At 42.5% G+C, this 22568-nt stretch overlaps 1 protein-coding gene across 7 annotated transcripts in view; it reads left to right on the top strand.

The window, feature by feature from the left end:
• The first annotated feature begins 3564 nt into the window (after window positions 1-3564).
• Window positions 3565-22568, top strand: part of Tut4 (terminal uridylyl transferase 4) — a 94427-nt gene continuing 75423 nt past the window's right edge. For all 7 annotated transcript variants that reach the window (XM_090334826.1, XM_090334827.1, XM_090334825.1 and 4 more), the window contains exons 1-3: window positions 3565-3657; window positions 3953-4121; window positions 20622-21478. In XM_090334826.1, the coding sequence (XP_090190952.1) occupies window positions 20710-21478 (769 nt within the window). In that variant the 5' untranslated portion in view covers window positions 3565-3657; window positions 3953-4121; window positions 20622-20709. The remainder of the gene's footprint in view (window positions 3658-3952; window positions 4122-20621; window positions 21479-22568) is intronic.

A 22568-nucleotide genomic window follows, 5' to 3' on the forward strand; every position in this document is an offset into this window, starting at 1 on the left:
TTTTTATGCCTGGACCATGATTCTCTTTTTTATGCCTCCCTCATAGCATGTGTCACCATGACCAGCTATTGGTTGATATAGAGTTTTGCTTTTTGCTGCAGGGTGACTTCAAATCACCATCTTCCCAATTTCTGCCTCCAGAGTTGCTGAGGTTCCAGGACTGAGCTACCCTGCTCAAATCTTGTCAAATTTTAATACAACAAATTAGAGATAAATCATTTACAGTATCTTTGAGGTGAACATACACATCTTAGGAGCTTCTTTTCTGTGAAAACCCAGGGCTTTACACATGCTAGAAAAACCTCCCTCGCCTTGGAGGTTTGGTATTGACATGGGCTTTGTAAAAATCATTTTTTTTTTTTTTTTTTTTTTGCTAGTCCAGGAGCTTCAACTTAGGGCCTAGGCATTGTCCCTGAGATTTTGCTGAAGGCTAGCATTCTACTACCTGAGCCACAGTGCCACTTTCGGCTTTTTCTGTGTATGTGGTACTAAGGAATCAAATCCAGGGCTCCATGCATGCTAGGCAAGTACTCTACCACTAAGCCACATTCTCAGCCAAAATAAGGTTTTTATTACACATAATTTTCACCTTTGGGATGAATGAGTTCCTTGAACTTTCAGACTAGAAGATTTACAACCATGGCATGGTTTTTGAAAGTATTAAATATAAATCCTAAATATTTTTACACATTTCTAATTTTCTCATTACTCTATTGTTCATGGAAAGAACACAATCTTAGTATAGTGGTTCTGCCTGTGACCTATGACTTTGGGCACCAATTAAGCCTTGAATTTTCTCATTCTTCATTCAGCACACTTGTATTATTTAGTTATAATAAACAAGATTACATTTGTCAAAATTTTCATCTCAACAACTATGTATCAAAAGGAAAAATTCCATGTGCTCTAGTTTATAATCTATTGGGGTTAGAATGGTTAAAGTAATATGCTGGAATTCAGAGATTGCAGGGATTGTATCCAGTGGAGTGTGTTTGTTTGTGTGTGTGTGTGACTGTGGTGGTCAGTGATCAGGAAAATGTAATATAGGTAATGAAAGCGGAGCTGGCTCTTGAGAAATAGGAAAAGACTGTTTTGTGGAAGAGAAGCATTGAGACTGTGTCTGGCTCTAGTTTTCTTTTTCCAGACTCATCTTTTGCACAAGTCAGACTGTTCTCTGAATCATAAACGAATTGGCACATCACAGGTAAACCTTGAAGGTCTAGTTCTTCCATTGAAGCTTCATCCATTTGGAACTTAATCTTTCTCTATTTGCTCAATTCTTTGATCATATGACTTGATATTTTCATTAAAGCTCAGTAGAACCACCTTAATTTGTCAATGGTTTGTGTTTGTATCCCTAGGCCCTGAATTCAATGCTTGCTCATATTAAGCAATCAGGAATGTTTATTTAAGTGAACTTGGTCCAAGGACACAGATACTTTTTGTACTGCTGAGGATGGAACCCAGGTCCTTGTGCACAGGAGGCAATTGTCCCTACCACAGGATTTACATCCTTGGTCCTTGGGTTTTTGAGGCAATATTTTGTTATGCAGCTCAGGCTGACCTGGAATTCCTTAGATAGTCTAGGCTGGCCTCCAACTTGCTCTACCCCTGCCTTCAACAGCCTCCTGACTACTGGGATTGCAGGTTTGTGATTTTTTTTTAACTTTGTTTCTTGCTGTGTTCCTTACATTATTTCTCCATGGTAGCAATGCATTTAACCTTTTATTTATTTATTTTTTGGTGGGTCATGGGACTTGAAATCCGCCTGGGTACTGTCCTGAGTGTTTCAGCACAAGGCTACCTACCTACCCATGAGCCAAGCCCCATTTCCAGTTTTCTAAAAGGTTTATTGGAGATAAATCTCAGGTCCTTTCTTTTTCCCAGGTTGGCTTTGAATCTTGATCCTCAGATCTCAACCTCCTGAGTAGCTAGAATTACAGACGTGAGCCACGGCACTCGGCTGCATTTAACCTTTTTTAGATGAGGAAACTCAGTTTTTTTTTTTAATTTATTTATTCTTTTTACCAGAAGTCATCTAGTTGATAAGTGCCCAAATCAGAAAGGGATTTTTTTTTTTTTGACTTGAAATCCAGTACTCCTCTTCTCTACCCCTGGACCTTGTAGTATCACTCAGGAGAAAATACTTCTCAGAGAGCCTCCCTGCCCCTCACCTTTTTTTTTTAAATCTATAAATGGGAGCAATAGTATTGACCTCTCTGTATACTTTCCTGGTGGCTGGCCAAATACGTGAAGGTCCAAGCCTCAAGGTTACATGGGCAATGCCCAGTTCCTTTCCCCAAGCTAATTAGCTCTTTGGATTCAGAAGGACACATATAAAGAAGTATTCAGTTCTGGGGTATAATGTGAAGTAGATCAACTACGAAAAGAGAATGGTCCTTCTGTAACCTCAGTTGCAGCTTCTGAATGATAAAACAAATTTATAAGCTGGGCGCCAGTGGCTCACGCCTGTAATCTTAGCTACTTAGCAGGCTGAGATTTGAAGAGCAAGGTTCAAAGCCAACCCCAGGACAAAAGGACTTGAGATTCTTATTTTCAATGAACCTCTAGAAAATGGGAAGAGGGGCTTGCTCAAGGGTAGGGCAGTAACCTTGAGCTGAAGAGCTCAGGGGCAGTGCCCAGGCCGAGTTCAAGCCCCACGACCCCCGCCCCCACACAGATTTATAAGATACTGTCTGGTGAACACTTAGGATTCAGCATCTTCCCTTCACCTCCGTGTCCACAGTTGTTACGTGCTTTTCCTTCCTAGCATAAATCCAACTCAAGGATCAAGCTCTGAGATCAGAGATTGCTTGAAGAATCTCAAAGGGGGGGGAGATGAAAAGAACAACAGACCATTGTCTTTTCAGATTGTGGAGCAGGGGGTGGGTGGCCCACACCTATAAGCCTACCTACTCTGGGAGCCGAGATCTGAGGATTGCAGTTCAAAGCCAGCCCTGCTCTCCAATACACCACCAGAAAACCTGGTGCTGTGGCTCAAAGTGGTGGAGTCCACCCTGCCTCAGGGATCGTGCCCAGGCTCTGAGTTCAGGACCCAGTGACCGACCAAAATAATCAAGACATAGCTAAACTCTTTCACTCAAGCTTTCCCTGAGCTTTGATTCCTGAACTGTCTGCCTTTTAAAAGAAAAAGGGTTCCTGCGATGGTAGGCAAAGGTGTGGGGCTGACCTGAGTAGGTGGCTGGGGTGGGGTGGGGGGCAGGCCGGGCGGTGCCGGGCCGGAGAACCCCGAGCCAGTGCTTTGGAAGTGAGGCGCCCAGGCGGCTGTCGGCCTTCTTTTTCCCGCCAGGAGGGCCGCCCTCGACCCAGCAAGCCTAACGCTGAGCAGCCGCGACTTCGCAACCCGCTCTGAGGAGGGGGGAGGGAACCCCCTCCCCCCCTCCGCTCTCCGTCTTCCCCGGGTGACTCGGACCCGCGCTCCCCGCGGCAGGCTCCGCCCCTCCCGCCCCGCCCCCTTCCCCCGCGAGCGCCCGGCCGCCGCCCCCCCCCCCCCCCCCCCCCCCCCCCCCCCCCCCCGCCAGCGCGGGTGAGAGGCAGCCGTCCACCCGCCGTCGCCGCGGCCGCCGCCGCCCCCTCCCCTTTGTTTCCCCGCCGCCGTCGCCGCCAAGAGCCCCGGAGCGTAGCCCCTCCCCGCGGGTGATTACCCCTCCCCCACCTCGGTTTTAACGGGTGCTGGGGGTGGGGGGGGCCGAACCGAGGGAGAAGACGGGTGTCCCCGAACCTTTACCGCAAGAGTCTCGGTTCTGGGGGGCCGCGGCCTCCCCGCAGGGGGCCGGGACCCCACTGCAGGCTCGGAGCCCCCTCCCCCCCTCGCCCATCCCCCTCCTCTCCGCCCCTGCCGCTCTAGCTCGGCCCCCTCCCCTCAGCGGGTCCTCCTCTTTCTCTCCCTCTCCCTCCTCCCCCTCCCCATCCCTTCCCCCCCACAATGCAGTTCGCGGCGCGGCGGACATGGCGGTGGAGTCCTGAGCTCTTCGTGTCCCGGCCTCCAGCGGCGGCGGCGGCGGCGGCGACGACGGCGACGGCAGCGGGAGGCGGAGGGAGAGCGAGAGCCACTGAGATGAGGAGGCGCCGCGCGCGTCTGTAGCTCGCGGGCCTCGCAGGTACGGAGGCCCGGGCCGCCTCGCCGTTCGGCGCCCCGCCGCGCGGGGTGTCGAGGGGGGTGTGCTCGGGAAGGCCGGGCGGCCCCGGCTCGCCCTCCTCAGGTGCTGCGCCCCGCAGGTGTCGCGGCCCGGCGGGGGCGCGCCTCGGCCGCTCCCTCGGGGCCCGACTCTTCTTTTTCGGCTGGAACGATATTCGGGCGTCCCGGGGAAGGGGGGAGGGTGCGGGGGGGGGGAAGCGGCGAGGATGGCGGCCTGGGCGGCCTGAGCGGAGGGGAGCGTTTGGGACGCGTCGGGGGCCGAACTCCTGGGGGAGAAAAGGCTGGGGAGGCGGGGGGGGGGGGGGTTTCCCGAACCCTCGTCCAAACCTGTTGTTGGACGGGCTGGGGCGGATTTTGAGTTAACGGGACTGGTTAGAGCGTTCTCTCCAGTCCGCCGCGATGCCTGCCCTGGGTGCGTTTTCTTTGACCCTTGCCTGGGAGGGAAGTGTCTGTAATGTATATAAACACACAGGCGCGCACACGCGCCCCATTACGCTCCCCCGCTCGCCCCGGGAAGGGGGGACCGCCGAGGTGTCCGTGGGTTTCTTTTCTTGCTGGCCCGCCTTCTGTGTGTGTGTGTCCCCCCCCCGCAGTCGGATGGTGGTAATGCGCGCCTTTGACGTGGGTAGCTGTGAGATTCGTATTTGTAAACAGACAGCACTTCCCGAGGGTGTTGCACGCCTCCGCACGGAGGCTTCCGAGCCGTACGGTGTCTGGATTACAAAAGAATGGGGGTGTTTACCTAGAAGGAGCGCATCAGCGGGGGTTTCTAGTCCTCCTTGAATGGGATGAATTACTGTTATTTTAACGGCGCTGGGTAAACGTTTGTTAAAAAGAACATCAAATCTTACGTCAGATGAATTATATTTTACCTCGCGTGGGATCGCTCGGTATATCATGTTTCTTCGTTTTTATCTACTTCTGACATTGAACATTCTGCACAATTTTGGGATTTTCCAGACTATGCCCAGCGATGCATTTCGGATTGTTTATTGTTGGTATGCATTTAGTAATTAGCTCGGGCAGATCAGATTACCTTTCATTTCTAAACATTCCGCCTCTCCCTCCCTCCCCCCCCCACCTTGTAGCAGGGAAATGTTTATAACATTGGTGAAGCAGAACATATCCTGTTTCTGTTCTTGAAGTAATAAGAAAAATGGATTATCAATTTATTCAGATAATTTAGGGGAAATGCCATACTCAGGTGTTGAATTGTACAATGGTTTAAAGAGAAATGTAGACTTTGTATGTGGTATTTGTACACGCATGTACACGCACGCACGCGTGTGTTTATATGCTGAATTTTTTTTTTTACTCAGAACCCGTTTGTCTCCTTAGAAATTTGCTTCTGTATCGTGCTTCCTAGTACTGATTAATCACAGCTTATAAAATTATGGTATAGTTTCATTTAGACAGCTATACTTAAATAATGAACTTACTACTCTGCTACCTACCATGTTTTTATAAGCATGTTTTAAATAAAGAGTTCTTCTAGAAACAATATACTTTGAGGAACATAAGAATTTTATGCTTTAAATATAATGACAAAAGAAAGTTACTTAAATTTTTAGATAAATTCCTCTGCTCTTTGCTATTTTTCATTTGGCTAGTGTGGCAAATGAAAATATAAAGCTTTCATGAAAGAATCCTGAAATAGAATAAAATGTAAATGACATTCAATGTTTTAAATACAGCAGACATCTCTGAATATAGGTAAATCATTAGAGAGTTCCAGCTTCCAGAGCAAAGTTGTTAGTAACATATGCACACAAATTTAGCTCAGCTTTGTAAATCCTAAATAAGACCTAGAATTTGTTTTGTTTTTGTTTAATATAGCTGGAACAGCACAATGTTTACATTTTAATTTTAGATTTAAAAATCAAAATTTATACTTGAAATTACAAATGTTTCTGCCTAAAACCTGAATAGGATTTTTTTTTTTTTTTTTTGGCCAGTGCTGGGGCTTGAACTCAGGACCTGGGCAGAATGCTAGGCAAGCACTCTACTACTAGGCCACACTTCCGGCCCTAGAACTTTTTTTTTTTTTTTTTGCCAGTCCTGGGCCTGAGCTCAGGGCCTGAGCACTGTCCTTGGACTTTCTCAAGGCTGAAGCTCTACCACTTGAGCCTCAGCACCACTTCCGGCTTTCTTTTTTTCTATGTATGTGGTACCTAGGAACCGAACCTCGTGAAGGCTAGGTAAGCACTCTACCACTAGGCCAAACTCCCAGCTCACTTTTTTTTTTTTTAAACCTGTTACCTTTGAGGTATATATTGTTTCTTTTTAGAATGCCCTATCAAAGATCTGTGGGTAGAATAAAGTGTTTGAAATTACTGACGGGAAAGTTTTGTTTCAGAAAAATGAAATATCCAAGATTTATCTTAGGACTGGGATGTTGCTTAGTGGCAAAGTGCTTGCCCAGCAGGTGCAACATCCTGGGTTGGATCCCCAATACCCCAAAAGACGAAAAAAAATTAGCTTCTTTTTTTTTTTTTTGGAAGAACAATCCAAGATTTACCTGTAAACGATGCCAGTATATTTTGCATATTGTGAAAAGGACCTCCCTCCCTCCCTCCCTCCTTCCTTCCTTCCTTCCTTCCCTGTCTCCATCTCTTCCTTTTTTCTTTTGTTTGGTGCCAATCCTGAAGCTTGAACTCAGGGCCTTGGTGCTATCCCTGAGTTTTTGTGCTTAAGGCTAGTGTTCTAATAATTGAACTGTAGTTCCACTTCTAGATTTTTGGTCATTAATTGGAGATGAGTCTCAGACGTTCCTGCATGAGCTAGCTTTGAAAGTGATCTCAGATCTCAGCTTGTTGAGTAGCTAGGGTTACAGGACCATTTTGATATAACAATCTAAGAAGATGTCCCTCCCTCCCTCCCTCCCTCCCACCCTCCCTCCCTTCCTTCCTTCCTTCCTTCTTCCCTCCCTCTCCCTTTCCCTCCCTCCCTCCCTCTCTCTCTCTCTCTCTCTCTCTCTCTCTCTCTCTCTCTCTCTCTCTCTCTCTCTTTATTTCTTTCTTGTCAGTTGTGGGCTTGAACTCTGGGCCTGGGTGTCGTCCCTGAGCACTTCAGTTCCAGGCTAACGCACTGCCACTTGAGCCGCCTCCTGGGTAGCTAGGATTATAGGCATGGAGCCACCATGCCCAGGGCCCAGCCCTGGGCCCTGAATTCAGGGCCTGGGCTCTGTCTCTGAGCTTCCTTTGCTCATGTATGCTAGGTAAACACTCTACCACTAAGCCACATTCCTAGCCCAGATGTATTATTTTCTAAAATAAATCACAGATATTTAAATTTTTAATTGTTAGAAAATTAAGTTGGAGTCCTTGCTGCAGGACTCCAAAAGAATAAAAGAGAGAGAGAAAAAAATGACACTATAGTTCAGAGCAGGATGTGATTTTTTTTTTTTGCCAGTCCCAGGGCTTGAACTCAGACCTGGGCACTGTCCTTGGTCTTTCTCAAGGCTAGATCACTACCACTTGAGCCACATCACTTCTGGCTCTTTCTATGTATGTGGTACTGAAGAATTAAACCCAGGGCTTTTTGCATGCTCGGCAAGCACTCTATCATACTCCTGGCCCAAGACATCGATTTTTAATAAATAATCTTAGAAGAATTAAAATTATTTACATGTGGCTAAATAGTTTTAGTTTTAGAATCTCAAAAAATTGCATAATTTGGAGGTTAAAAACAAGTATAATGTCCCCAAGAGTGTCCTATAATTCCCCAAAGAAAAAAAGACATAAATGGAAAGATTAAACAACTAAAAAGTTTTCCCTTTAAGGAGACATTAAATGTGTGTAATACCTTAGAGTTTCCAAGTTATTTTCATATCAAATTTTCTCATCTCATGTCTGTGATTATCCTATGTTTGAGGATGAGAAAGAAGGAAACTACTTTTTTTTTTTTTTTTTGCCAGTCCTGGGCTTGAGCTCAGGGCCTGAGCATGGTCCTTGGACTTTCTCAAGGCTACTCTACCATTTGAGCCTCAGCACCACTTCCGACTTTTTTCTATGTATGTGGTACCGAGGAATTGAACCCGGGTGTTCGTGCATCCTAGGCAAGCACTCTACCACTAGGCCAAACTCCCGGCCCCAGAAGGAAACTATTAAGAGTACCTGTTTTGTGACTTTTCTTGTGTGTGTTACAAAGAAACTTCGGTGGTTCTTGCACATGCTTGGTTTGGTTTCCCTCTCCCCTTCAAGGCTGGCACTTTGCCTCTTGAGCCACACTTATATTTCTTGAGAGTACCTGTTCTGTTCTAGGCAGTTGTACTAAACATATACTTTTTTCACTTGTTCAGTGTGAAAACTCCATGTAACATGCTTATAGATGGTAAGTCTATGACCCATACAGGCTGAGTAATTTTGTTGGACTTATTATGTAGTTAAATTTCAAAGCAGATCTTAGATCTTCTTTCTCATGTTGCTTTTCATATATTTCATGCATTTTCTCAAATTTGTAGAAGTAGAAACAGCTTCTAATATTACTCATTCATTCATTGACTGAATCACCTTATCAAACATTTCCACTTGTTATTTATTTATTTTTATTTTTTTTTGTATGAGTCTGGGGCTTGAACTCATTTGACCCTTGGCTTTCTCTGGTTGGCTGGTGTTCTACAAATGGAGCCACACATCCAACTCCTCCATTTGTACTTTATAATAGATAGATAGCCTTTTGAATTTTTATCCTTTAACTGAGATCACCATGTGACATAGTGTTTGACCTGTGATTTGTACTGTTTTCTAACTCCTAGTCTAGTATTTCTTTTTTCCTTGGCTTTCTCACCATAGGTCCTGTCCTTGTCTTTAATAGCTTGTTTAGCCTTATTTCTATACCACTCTTTCACTATCCTTTCAAGTTTTTTTTTTTTTTTTTTTGGTAAAATCTTATGACACATCTGATTGTATAGACTTTTTAAATTTCTTTCTTTCTTCTTTTTTTTTTTTTTGAGGATCATGGGGCTTGAACTCTGGGCCTGGGCACTGCACCTGAGCTCTTCAGCTCAAGGAATCCACACTCTCCCTGGGCCTGGGTGTTGTTCTTGAGCTTTTCAGCTCAAGTTTATCACCCTATCCCTTGAGCTACAGCCTTACTTCCTGATTTTTAGTAATTAATTGGAGATTTTAGTGATTAATTTTAGTGATTAATTGGAGATACGAGTCTAACATTCTTTTTCTTTCTTTTTTTTTTTTTTTGCCAGTCCTGGGGCTTGAACTCAGGGCCTGGACACTGTCCTTAGACACTTTTTGCTCAAGGCTAGCACTCTGCCATCTGAGCCATAGCACCACTTCCAGCTTTTTCTGTGTATGTGGTTCCAGGGAATTGAACTTAGGGCTTTGTGTATGCTAGGTGAGCACTCTACTAGGTTATGCTTCCAGCCTGGATTTCACATTCTTTAGTGTCCAGACTGGCTTTGAACTGAGATCTTCAGATCTCAGCATGCTGAGTAGGATTACAGGCGTGAGCCACCAATCTTGGCAAGACTTTTTAATTCTTAGAAGAGTCTTTTGAGATAAAAATACCTTTAGGAGAATCACCTTGTTATGACCCGTCATAACAAGGTTTCCTAAAAGTTTTGTAAATCTTAATTTTTATTTTCATTTTTTTGTGCCAGTCTTAGCCTTCAACTCAGGGGTCTGCATGTTCTCCTTGAGCTTTCTTTGTTAGCGCTCTACCACTTGGGCCACAGTCCCATCCCTACCTTTTTTGGTGCTTAGCTGGAGATAAGAGTCTCAGAAACTTTCTTGCCCAGTTGTCTTGGAACTGTGATCTTCAGGTCTCAAGCTTTCTGTGTAGCTAGGATTATGTGTGTGAGCCACTCACACTCCAGCTGTAGTTGGCACTGAAATGAAGTAGGTTTTAGGGTACTTCAAAGCTAAAAAGAGAGCAGCATTCCTATAAGCTTAATTTTTTTTTTTTTGGTCATCCTTGGACTTGAACTCTGGGCTTGGGTGCTCAGGGCTACCACCCTACCCCTTGAGCTACAACATTACTTCCTGTTTTCTGATGGTTATTTGGAGATAAGAGTCTCATGGACTTTAGTGCCTGGGCCGGCTTTGAATCATAATCCTCAGATCTCAGCCTCTTAAATAGCTAGGATTACAGGCATGAGCCACTGCACCCCAGCTGTCAAAAAGGATTCTACAAGCACATAAAGTAGTTGTACAGAATAAATAAACCTGGTTACATTTTGTAAATGTGTTTGTGTAAATAATGAGGTTACTCTAATTGGTCAGGCATTAAGTATCCAGTAAGTGCCAATCATGTGCTTAGGGTAAATGTAGGCTATTGGTATTCCCAGTACGTTTGAATCCATCTTGTAAGGAAGAGATCATAGAGTCAAACTTTTCATATTAATATGGACACTCAATATTTTCCTTTTCCTTCTCTCAATATGAAATGTACATGTATGCACATGACATGTGAAAACATTTGCTTTGATGGCTAATGGTATGTGCATTATTTTCCTTCCTACCATAAAGTTCCTTTTTAAAAGTCAGGCCATGGAGGAGTTGTACCAAACTACTCAGGAGGCTGAGATGTGAGGTTCGCAGTTAGAAGCCAGCCTTGGTAGGAAAGTCTATGGGACTCTTTATCTTCAAGTAATCATTAAAAAAGCTGAAAGTGGATCTGTGTCTCAAGTGGTTGAGAACTAACCTTGAGAAGGAAAAAGAAAAAGTAAAGCTCAGGGACAGGACTTTCTCTCTCTCTCCTCCTTCCCCCTCCCCCCCTCACACACGCGCGCGCGCACACACACACACACACACAGGAACACACACATGCACACACAAATAAAAACAAAAACATGGTTCTGTGTCTTTTTTCCCCCTCAAGGGCTTGGACAGCCCATTCTGTGGCCATGCTGTTGTGTTGACTTTGCATTTTTCTATAGCTTCTTTTGGCAGGTAGTTCATGTTCCTAGTCTTAATTTTCTGGGGTTGCCATTGTACCTTTGGCTTCATAATCCCAGATGTATAATCCTTTCAGGTGTTGCTGGTATTGTTACCAAACCTGCCTTATACTGCCTGACCTCATCGGCTTGCCTTTGAAAATTTGGCAGAAGTTTCCATGACTCCATAACTTATAAAATCAGTATCATGTAGAGAAAGCCAAAGTTTACTGATAGCTTGCCACTGGGCCCAGCCACATTTTTTTTTTTTAAGCTTGAATTTGTGATTCATGCTAGCTTTTTTTTTTTTCTTTCTTTCATGGGTAGCTCTACCACTTAAGCTATATTTCCAGCCCAGCCTTTTGTTGGTTAATTGAAGATGGGGGTTGCATGTATTTTTCTGCCACAGCTGGCACTGAATCTTGATATGTCACATCTTAGATTCCTGAGTAGCTAGGATTACAGGCAGGGTCCTTGGTGCCTAACAGATAATCTTATTTTTATTTGGTTCTAGTCATGGGGCTTGATCTTAGGACCTGGGCACTGTCCCTGAGCTCTTCAGCTCAAGGATACCACCCTACCCCTGGGCCTGGGTGTTGTCCCTGAGCTCTTCAACTCAAGGCTACTACTGCCTTACCCTTGAGCCAAGCCCCATTTCCCATTTTCTGGAGGTTAATTAGAGATAAGAGTCTTAGGTTCTTTTGTGCCCGCTGTCTTTGAATCTTGATCCTCTGATCTCAGCCTCCTGAGTAGCTAGGATTAAAGGTATGAGCCATGGTGCCCGGTCCCTGAGGTTTTTTTTTTTTTCCTTCTGCTCAGGGTAGGGCTCTTATCACTTGAGCCATAGCTCCACTTTCAGCTTTTTGTTGGTTAATTGGAGACAAAAGTCTTAGGGACTTTCAGGACTGGGCTGGCTTTGAACCACAATCCTTAGACTTCAGACTCCTGAGTAGGATTATAGGCATGAGCCATCTGCATCAGTATTTAAAGATTTTTGAAGAACCTCTGTATTATTTTCTACAGTAGCCTACTCCATTTGTATGTCCTCACCAACAGTACATAAATGTGATACTGTAATATATTAATTTTGGTTTATAATTCCTTCCTTAGGCCAGATCATAAAACTAGAATTTTTCTTTCCCAAGGTAGGCTGTTGTTGTTGGTTTGTTTTTTTTTGTTTTTATTTTTTGCCAGTTCTGGGGCTTGAACTCAGTGCCGGTATTGTCTTTGAGCTTTCTCTAGGCTAGCACTCTACCACTTAAGCCACAGCACCAGTTACGGCTTTTCTGTGTATGTGGTGCCAAGGAATTGAACCCAGGGTTCTGTGCATGCTAGGCAAGCACTCTATTCCTAGGCTATACTCCAGGCCCCAAATTTTGATATTTCATTTTTCTATCTTGAAGGTGATCATTAATTGTTTTATCTACCCATGTTAGTAAGTCATAAGACCATCCTTATTCATGAAGGGGTTCTGCCCCATACCTTAGAAAAAGGGATGTTAAAGATTCCAAGTAGACAGGCTTTGCTGGATTTCCAAACCCAGTTTTCTGGCCTATTCAGTGAAGAATGGAATCCCCCTAATGAACCAAAGGACAGGATTCTGAGAGCTTCTGAGTAGGTGAATATGTGGAAGTTCTTGGAAGGTGGTGCACTCAAGGAACATAGAAGCTACATTCCCATTTTCCCAAATCTTGTCTTACATATCTGTTCAATCTGTATCTTCTTTTTTTTCTTTTTTCTATTTTTTTTTTTCACCTGACACCAGGACTCAAAATTGGTATTTAATGCTTTCTCTGGGTATGTAATGTGCTCTACCTCCTGAGCCATGCCTCTAACCCCCTGTAATTTTTTTTGCCAGTCCTGGGCCTTGAACTCAAGGTGTGAGTACTGTCTTTGGCCTTTCTCAAGGCTAGAGCTCTACCACTTGAGCCACAGCACCATTTCTGGCTTTTTCTGTATATGTGGTATGGAGAAATCAAACCTACGGCTTTGTGCACGCTAGGCAAGCAGGCTATCACTAGGCCAGACTCCTGTTCCCCCCTGTAACTTTTATAATAAATTGGTAAATGTTTTTCTTGAGTTCTACGAGTCACTCAAGCAAAATTAACCCAATCTTAAGGGGGATTATAGATACTCCAATAAATATTTTGGTAGGTCAGAGAGCTAGTTGAAAACTACTGCCACTATGTAGGAAAATTGGCTGCTACTTGCTACTGGAAAGAAATTCCCATAGTTGGTATCAGAAATATTCTGTGACAAATGTAGTAAACACATGAAAAACAGACACCTTATTTTTCCAAGTTTCAATATATAAATATAACCAATACTTGTTACTTTCTGTTGTTTGAAAAAATAACTTTAGTAATAGTTATCCTGAGGGGGGCCGGGAGTTTGGCCTAGTGGTTAAAGTGCTTGCCTAGCATGCATGAAGACCCAGGTTCGATTCCTCGGTACCACATACCTAGAAAAAGCCGGAAGTGGTGCTGAGGCTCAAGTGGTAGAGCTCTAGCCTAGAGAAAAAACCCAAGGACAGTGCTCAGGCCCTGAGCTCAAGCCCAGGACTGGCAAAAAAAAAAAACCCAAAAAACAAAAAGTATTAAAAAAAAATAGTTATCCTGAGGGTTCTGTGGTATTCTCATGCTTTTGAGTTGTACTTCCATAATTAGTGTTGTTGAAAATATTTTCATGTACTCTTTGGCCATATTACCTTCTTTTGGAGTATTTATTCTTCTCTTTTTGCCACATTTGAATTGGGTTTTTATCTGTTTCCTTTATGTGTGTGCATGTGTGCACGAGAGCTCGCCTGTCCATCCCTGACACACCTGTCCCTGATGTGTGTTTTGCTCAAGGCTAGTCTTGTACCACTTCCACTTGAGCCACAGCTGCACTTCCTTTATTTGTTTTTTGGTCTTGAGGCTAGAACTTAGGGTCTAGGTACTGATCCTGAGCTCTTTTGAACCACAGCAGCACTTCCTTTTTTTTTTTTTTTTGTTTTTTTCTTTTTCCCCCTTTGGTCCTAGGGCTTGAACTCTGAGCTGGGTATTATTTCTGAGCTTTTCAGCTCAAGGCTACCACTCTACCACTTGAGCCACAGTGCCACTTCTGGTTTTCTGGTGATTAAGAATCTCATGGAGTTTATTGTCCAGGCTGGCTTTGAACCTCGATCCTCAGATCTCAGCCTCCTGACTAGCTATGATTACAGGTGTGAAACACTGGCCATCTTTGATTTTTCGGCTTTTTTAAAAATTAAAGGTGAGGTGAGGAGCATGGCCTAGTAGTAGAGTGCTTGCCTAGCATGCTTGAAGCCCTGGCTTTGATTCCTCAGTATTACATGCACAGAAAAAGCTGAAAGTGGTGATGTGGCTCATGTGGCAGAGTACTAGCTATGAGAAAGTCCAGGGACAGTACCCAGGCCCTGAGTTCAAGCCCCAGGACTAGCAAAAAAACAAACAAAAACCTCAGATTTTAGCTTCCTGAGTAGCTAGGATTATAGGCATGAGCCACCAGGGTCGGGCTCTTCTTTTTTTCTTCATGATGGTCCTGGGGCTTGAACTCAGTGGTGGCTAATTGTAAATGAGTCTTATTGCCTTTCTGCCTGGGCTGGTTTTGAACTGTGATCCTAAGATCTCAGCCTCCTGATAGGTAGGATTATAGGCATGAGGTACTGGTGCCTAGCTCCCAGTACCATTTACTGAAAAGACTATCCTTTGTCTCTCATTGAATGGCCTTCTCAAGATAATTTTCATTGCCTGGTGTGGGTAGCTCATGTCTGTAATCCTAGCTAATCAGGAAGTGAGATCTGAAGATAACGATTTGTAGCCAGCCTGGGCAGGAAAGTCTGTGAGACTCGTATCTAATAAACTACTCAGAAAAAGCTGGAAGCTGGTGCTGTGGCTGAAGTGGTAGAGCACTAGCCTTAAGCATAGAAAGGCTCATGGAGAGCCCAGGCCATGAGTTCAAGCCCCAGGACCAGAAAAAAAAAGTTGAGTCAGGCATGGTGGCACAGATATTGTATCTCAGTTACTTATAAAGTTGGGAGGATTGAAGTGCAAGGTTTGGCTGAGCAAAACTAAAGCAAAGGGACTAAGGGTGTGACTAAGTGGTAGAGTGCTTGAGGCCCTGAGTTCAGTCCCCAGTACCTCCCCCAATAAAAATCATTTGATATATATTCAAGAGGTTATTGTGGCCCTCCTATTAGTTATCTTTATGTTAGTATTATGCTGATCATTGTAAGTCTTGAAATCTGAAGTAGGCAACATAAATTCAGAGTGCTTAATTAATGCATAAAATGGAAACACTATAGAACTAATGATTTTATGTATTTGAGGGGCTGACAAACATTTAATAGCTAATGCTGTTTCCTGGGGGGGAAAAATTTGTGTGTATGCCAGTATTGAGACTTGAACTGAAGTCCTCAAGCTCTTGTTTTGCTTGTTTCTTTATGGCTGATACTTTATCAACTTTTTGCTGTTTAGTTGGAGATAGAGTCGCATGGACTTTTCTATCTGGCTGGCTTGAAACTACAGTCCTCCAGGTCTTACTCTCCTGGGTAGCTTGGACTATAGACAGAAGCCACTGGTGCCCAACCTACTGTGGTTTTTTTTTTTTTTTTGCCAGTCCTGGGCTTGAGCTCAGGGCCCAAGGACTGTCCTTGAATTTTTCTCAAGGCTAAAACTCTGCCACTTGAGCCTCAGCACCACTTCTGGCTTTTTCTAAGTATGTGGTACCAAGGAATTGAACCCGGGCCATACCCCTAGGCCTGGGCATTGTCCCTGAACTCTTCAGCTCAAGGCTACCACCCTACCCTGTAGCCAGCCCCCACTTCCCATTTTCTAGAGGTTAATTGGAGATAAGAGTCTCAGGTCCTTTTGTGCCTGGGCTGGCTTTGAACCTTGATCCTCATATCTCAGCCTCCTGAGTAGTTAGGATTACAGTTGTGAGCCACCATGGCAAGGTTTCAAGAATCTTTTTTTTTTTTTTTCCCCTGTGTCAGTCTTGGCATTTGAAGTGGGACCTGGGTGCTGTCCTTGAGCTTTGTTGCTGAAAGCAACTCCATCACTTGAGCCACAGCACCACTTCCAGGGTTTTGGTAGCTAATTAGAGATAGAAGTCTCATGGACTTTCTTGTCCTGTCTAGCTTTGAACCTTGATCCTTAGATCTCAGCCTCCAGAATAGGATTACATGAATGAGCCACCAGTATCTAGTAATTTCAGAAGTCATTTTTGGTCTTTTCTGGTACTGGGGGATCAAACCCAGGATATTACACTTACTACACAAGTGCTTTTTCACTAACTTACATCCCATCCCATCCTAATTTCAGAAATCTCTTAAGTTACCCCTGTACTCTCTGGTACTTGATTGTAGTAATTGATAATATATTGGGCTACTAAGTGAGTAACAAGAGATTATCTAACACTTTAGCTCTAACTTTCCTTAGGTTCTGTATTCCAGTGATAATTCAGCTTACTTTCTTTGATGTACCCATAAAAATCTTCTAAATTATCTCTAGTTGCCTTTTATGTTCCTTTAGTTGTCTGATCTATCTCAAGTTTTGTGTTCATAATCTATATTAGCTTTCTTTTTCTAGCATAGATAGCATTGCTATCTGCCAATCTCCTACATAGTAAGAATTTAAATATGTACAATTGTATAAATAGTAAATTAACGTTTTGTATGTTTAGGTACTTAACATAAAATGCTGATACAGTATCTAACTTTGTTACTTGGTATATTGTATATAAGTTTATTTGAAATAGGAAAGGGAAGGGTGGAAAACAAGATGATTGGGAGGGTGTGAGAGGAGGGAAATTGGGACAAAAACATGAGAAGGGTTATCAGTGTGTGAGAAGTATTGCACCTTCTATCTGGCTAATATAACTGTAATCCCTCTATACATTACAATAAAAACATAATTAAAAAATTAAACTATAAATCTAAAAAAAATGCTGATAGAAGCTGGGTGCTGGTGGCTCATGCTTGTAATCCTAGTTACTCAAGAGGTTGAAATCTGAGGATCCTGATTCAAAACCAGCCTGGGCAAGAAAGTCTGTGAGACTTCTCCAGTTAACCACCAGAAAAACTGGAAGTGGCACTGTGGCGCAAGTGGTAGAGCCATAGTCTTGAGCCGAAGAGCTCAGGGACAGTGCCCAGACCCAGAGTTCAAGCCCCAGGACAAAAAAGATAAAAAAAGAAATTTGCTAATAAGTTTACTTGTTTTCCTTAAATTTGTTACGGTTAGCCGTTATTCGCTTAAGCTATCTTACTAATCTTTGCTTTTCTTTTCTTTTTAAATGCTGACCTTCTGCTTTATAGAACAGTGTTAAAACTTGGATTAAAGTTTTTTGAGACACTAATAGGTGGTACTGGGAAAAAGAGGCTCATTTAATCAGTTAAGTGGCAAGTTTCATAACTCTTAGTTTTACAGTGCTTTTTTGTACATTGAAGAATCTGAGCCTGGTGCTGGGGGGTCTTGCCTGTAATCCTAGCTACTTAGGAGGCTGAGATCTGAGGATCAAAGCCAGCCTGGCCAAGAAATCAGACTTTTAATCTCCATTTAACCACCAAAAATCCAGAAGTGTCACTGTGACTCAAAGAGGTAGTGTGCTAGCCTTGAGCCTAAAATCTCAGGGATAGAGCAGGCCCTGAGTTCAAGCCCTAATGATTGGCAGAAAAAAAAAAACCTGAAAGTTAATTTATTTTTGTTTTGGGATTCGTCATGGGGCTTGAACTCAGGGCCTGGGTTTTGTCCTTGATGTTGTTTTGTGCTCATCTTTGACTTTTTTTTTGGTGGATCATGGGGCTTGAACTCTGGGCCTGGGAGCTGTCCCTGAGCTCTTCACCTCAATGCTACTACCTTACCCCTGGGCCTGGGTGATGTCCCTGACCCTTTGCTCTTCACCTCAAGGTTTACCTCCCTACCCCTTGAGCCACAGTGCCACTTCTGGTTTTCTAGTGCCTAATTAGAGATAAGAATCTCACTGACTTTATTGCCTGGGCTGACTTTGAACTTTGATCCTCAGATCTCAGCCTCCTGAGTAGCTAGGATTATAGATGTGAGCCACTGCATCTGGCCATCTTTGACTTTTTTTGGGCTTTTTAAAAATTAAAGGTGAGGGAGCCAGGAGTTTGGCCTAGTGGAAGAGTGCTTGCCTAGCATGCACAAGACCTGGGTTCGATTCCTCTGTACCACACACATAGAAAAATGCTGGAAGTGGTGCTGTAGCTCAAATAGTAAAGCCTTGAGAAAGCCCAAGGACAGTGCTCACAGCGCGAGTGCAAACCCCACGACTGGTCAAAAAAAAAAGTCTCATGGACTTTCATGTCCAAGCTGGCTTTGAACCGTGATCTTCAGATCTCAGCCTCCTGAGTAGCTAGGGTTACAGGTGTGAGCCACTGACTTCGAACTCTGAATTTTTTAGGAACATATTTTATTCATATATACTATCTTATCTATTTGAACTTTTCCTCTTCCTCCTCTCTCTTTTGTCCTTTGAATTTAGCACTGATTTTCTGAATCAAAAACTAATAGTTCTGAAAATACTCTTGATCTTTTATTTGTTTTCTGTGTTTCTCATTTGTTTATTTCTTATGGATTTTCCTGCCTGGGCTGGCTTCAAGCCTAGCAATCCTCTGATCTCAACCTGCTGATTAGCTAGTACAAGTGTGAGCCACTTATACTTCACTGCTTTACTTTTTTTTTTTTTGGTCATTCATGAGGTTTGAACTCTGGGCCTGGGCTCTGTCCCAGTGATCTTCATCTCAAGGCTAGAGCTCTACATTGTTGAGCTCCAGCATCACTTTCTGTTGGTTTATTGGAGATAAGAGTCTCAAGGACTGCTGCCTCTGCTGTCTTTGAACCTCAATCCTCAGATCTCTGCTTCCTGAGTAGCTAGGATTACAGGATGAGCCACCAGCACCTGGCTTGCTTTACTTATTTTTTAGGGAAGGCTTGTTTGCTTGTGCCAGCCTTAGACTATGATTATTTTTTGTGTGACTTTCAGTAGCTGCTAGTTGGTTTAGATGAAGTTTTGCTAGTTTTTTTTTTCCAGGTTGTTTTTGCACACTTCCAGTTGTTTACTTTCCACCCCATTGGTAACCATGATTACTGGTATAAACCACTCTGTATAGCCATAGAATAGCACATTAATTACAATAATAAATCTATGTTGAAATATTATTGCTACTGAAAGCCAATAGTTTACTATGTTTCTCTCTCTGAAAATGTACCTTCCATGGATTGTATTGAGTACTTGATGACCTTGGTTTTGAACTTCTGTATACTTCAGAAGTGAGAGAAATTTATTTGCATTGTTTTCATGTTTAGCAAATGGAGTTTAAAGTAGGTTGGGTATATAAGTAGGTACTGTTTTAATAGATCTATGTGGGTAAGATCTTAAATTTGGACTTCTATAATATGTGCTTCTTTTTAGCACATACAGGTTGAAATTCTTCTCTATTTTAATTTTCCTTAGTTGATTTTTTTTTCAGCAGGGCAGGGGTCAATTATGGGGCCTGAACTTAGGGCTTGAGTGCTGTTCCTGAACCCGTTTGTGCTCAAGGCTAGTTAGCTCTACCACTTGAACCACAGTGCCACAGGATTTTGAGTGATTAATTGGAGATAAGAATCTCATAGGGACTCTTGTGCCCAGGCTGGCTTTGAACTATGATCCTCAGATCTCGGTCTCCTAAGTAACTAGGATTACAAGCTTGAGCCATCAGCTTCTGGCTCTTAATTAAAAAAAAAAATTAAGTTTAGTTGAAATTTTTATAGGTTATAATACAAAGCAACAACTTATTTAAAGATTCTTTGTTTTGATACCATATTACCATAAGTACATTAGAATTCTTTTTTTTTTTGCATTTTTTTATTGTAATTAGTAAAAGGGTTACATGATATTTGCCAAATAGAAGGTGCATTAATTCATGTACATTGATACCCTTTCACATATCTTGGTACCCATTTCCCTACCCCAAGAATTCTTTCAATGAGAATTTGGCATTATTTGCTTAATTTTTTAAAATTCATAAAATTTATAATTTTTTTGTCTGTTTTGGGGCTTGAACTCAGGGCCTGGCTGCTGTCCTTGAGCCTTCTCAAGACAAGTGTTCTACCACTTGAGTCACAGCACTAATTCTGGCTTTTTTTGTGTATGTGGTACCAATGAATCTAACCCAGGGCTTCATGTATGCTAGGTAAGCACTCTTAACACTGGCCCAATTTATGAATTTTTATCTGCTTAAAAACTTCAGTTTTTTTTTTTCCCCAGTCCCGGGACTTGAACTTAGGACCTGGGCACTATCCTTAGACACTTGACTCAAGGCTAGTGCTCTGCCACTTGAGTTGCAGCACCACTTCTGGCTTTTTCTGTGTATGTGGTATGAAGGACTTGAACCCAGAGCTTTGTACGAGCTAGGCCAGCACTCTACTAGGCTATCTCCCAGCCCAAAACTTCAGTTTTGAGGACAAAATTTAAGTGATTAGAAACTTTTAGTTACAATTAAAAAAACTTAAAAAGCTTTTGCATTTTAAATACCAGATTTTTTTCTTTTTTGTTTCTTTAACCAAATAGTTTGCTTGCCTGGATTTGGATCTTTTCAAACTTCTGGAAATTTGCCATTTTACAACATTATAATTGGAAAGAACCAAGTTTTCAAATAATGGAAGAGCCCAAGACCTCTAAAAATGAAAATCATGAACCAAAGAAGAACATTATTTGTGAAGAAAGCAAAGCAGTTAAAGTTATAACTAATCAAACTTTGAAAGCTAGAAATGATAAATCTATAAAAGAATTTGGGACCAGCTCTCCAAACAGGAATAGTAATAAAAAAACCAAACAAAATGATATTTGTATAGAAAAAACAGATGTTAAATCATGTAAAGTAAATGCTTCCAGTGTTCCAGGCCCTAAAGATTTGGGATTAGTCCTTCGAGATCAAAGTCATTGTAAAGCAAAGAAATTACCAAATTCACCCATTAAAGCTGAGAAGTCATCCATTTCACAGACAAAATTAGAAAAGGTATCCACTTTACAGACAAAAGCAGAAAGATCACCAAAGTCACCTCATTTACCAGTGAAGGTGGAAAAAACACTCTGTTCACCTGCAGCAACAATAGCAGCAAAGGTACTTAATTCACAGAAGAAAGAAGAAAAAGTATCCCCTTCTCAGATGAAATCAGAAAAAATGTTCAGTTCACCAGCAGAACCAGAAAAGCTGCCCAATTTACTATTGAAAGAAAACATACAGCAGGCAGAATTACAGCAGAGTGGGAAAAAAGTTCCAAGTTCCTCTACTCCTGTGAACAAAGTGAATACTGAAGTTGTACAGGGAGAAAAATCTCTGGATAAGAAGCAGCAAACACGAACAGATAATACTGGTGATTCTGATGATAGTACTTCAGGAATTGAAGACATATCAGACGATTTGAGTAAGTATAAATATATGTTTTGTTTGTTTTTTTTTTTTTAAGAGGGATTTTTTTGTTTTTTCTTGTTGTTTGAGCTTGAATTGGATTAGTTTTCTTGTTCAGGTGGCCCTCTTGAGCTACATCTCCAGCCTGACTTTCCTTTTTTCTTTTCTCTCTCTCTTTTTTTTTTTTTTTTTTTTTTTGCCAGTCCTGGGGCTTGAACTCAGGGCCTGAGCACGGTCCTTGGGTTTTTCTCCAGGCTAGCACTCTAGCACTCGAGCCATAGCACCACTTCTGGCTTTTTTCTATGTATGTAGTACCGAGGAATTGAACCCAGGTAGGCAAGTACTCTACCACTAGGCCAAACTCCTGGCTATCCAGCCTGGCTTTTTGCTGGTTATTTTGGAGATGGATTATTATGGATTTTTATGTTTTGGCTGCCTTTGAATCTCAATCCTCCATATTAGCCTTCTGAGTAGCATTACAAGTATGAGTCATAGGTGTTGATTTTGAATTAATGCTCTGATAGGTGAGGTTGTCCTTACCTTAGCTACTTTAATTGCAGAAAGAATATTAGTATTATGGTTCTTAAAGATTAAGAAGCATACCTTTTTATTATAGTAACTAAAAAGGCTATATATAAGTTTAGTGGGTCTTTCAGTTTATTAGATGTGTACAAATATACACTATTTTTTTTGCCAGTCTTTGGACTTGAACTCAGCGCCTAAGCACTGTCCTTGGGCTTTAACAAGGCTAGAGCTCTACCACTGAGCCACAGCATCACTTCCGGCTTTTTCTAAAAGTGTATGTGGTACCAAGGAATTGAACCAACGGCTTCATGCATGCTAGGCAAGCACTCTACCAGTAGGCCACACTCCAGTCACCCCATTCTTTTAAGTGGTTTTGATAATGTATTGCTTATTCTTAATTCGTCAAATATGTGTGTATTGGATGCCTATTATATGCCAGTCATGTATTTACAGTGGAAAATAGGAAAAGAAAATATACAGCTTAGCCCTCAAGGAAGATTACATTTCAATCATGTGTGATATAGATAAGTAAAGTTGATATTCAGTTTTGGAAACTTAATAGTTGATGAGGCTGGGAATGT

This window comes from Megascapheus bottae, chromosome 6, assembly GCF_031878675.1.
Source record: "Megascapheus bottae isolate mThoBot1 chromosome 6, mThoBot2.hap1, whole genome shotgun sequence".
Lineage (NCBI taxonomy): Eukaryota > Metazoa > Chordata > Mammalia > Rodentia > Geomyidae > Megascapheus > Megascapheus bottae.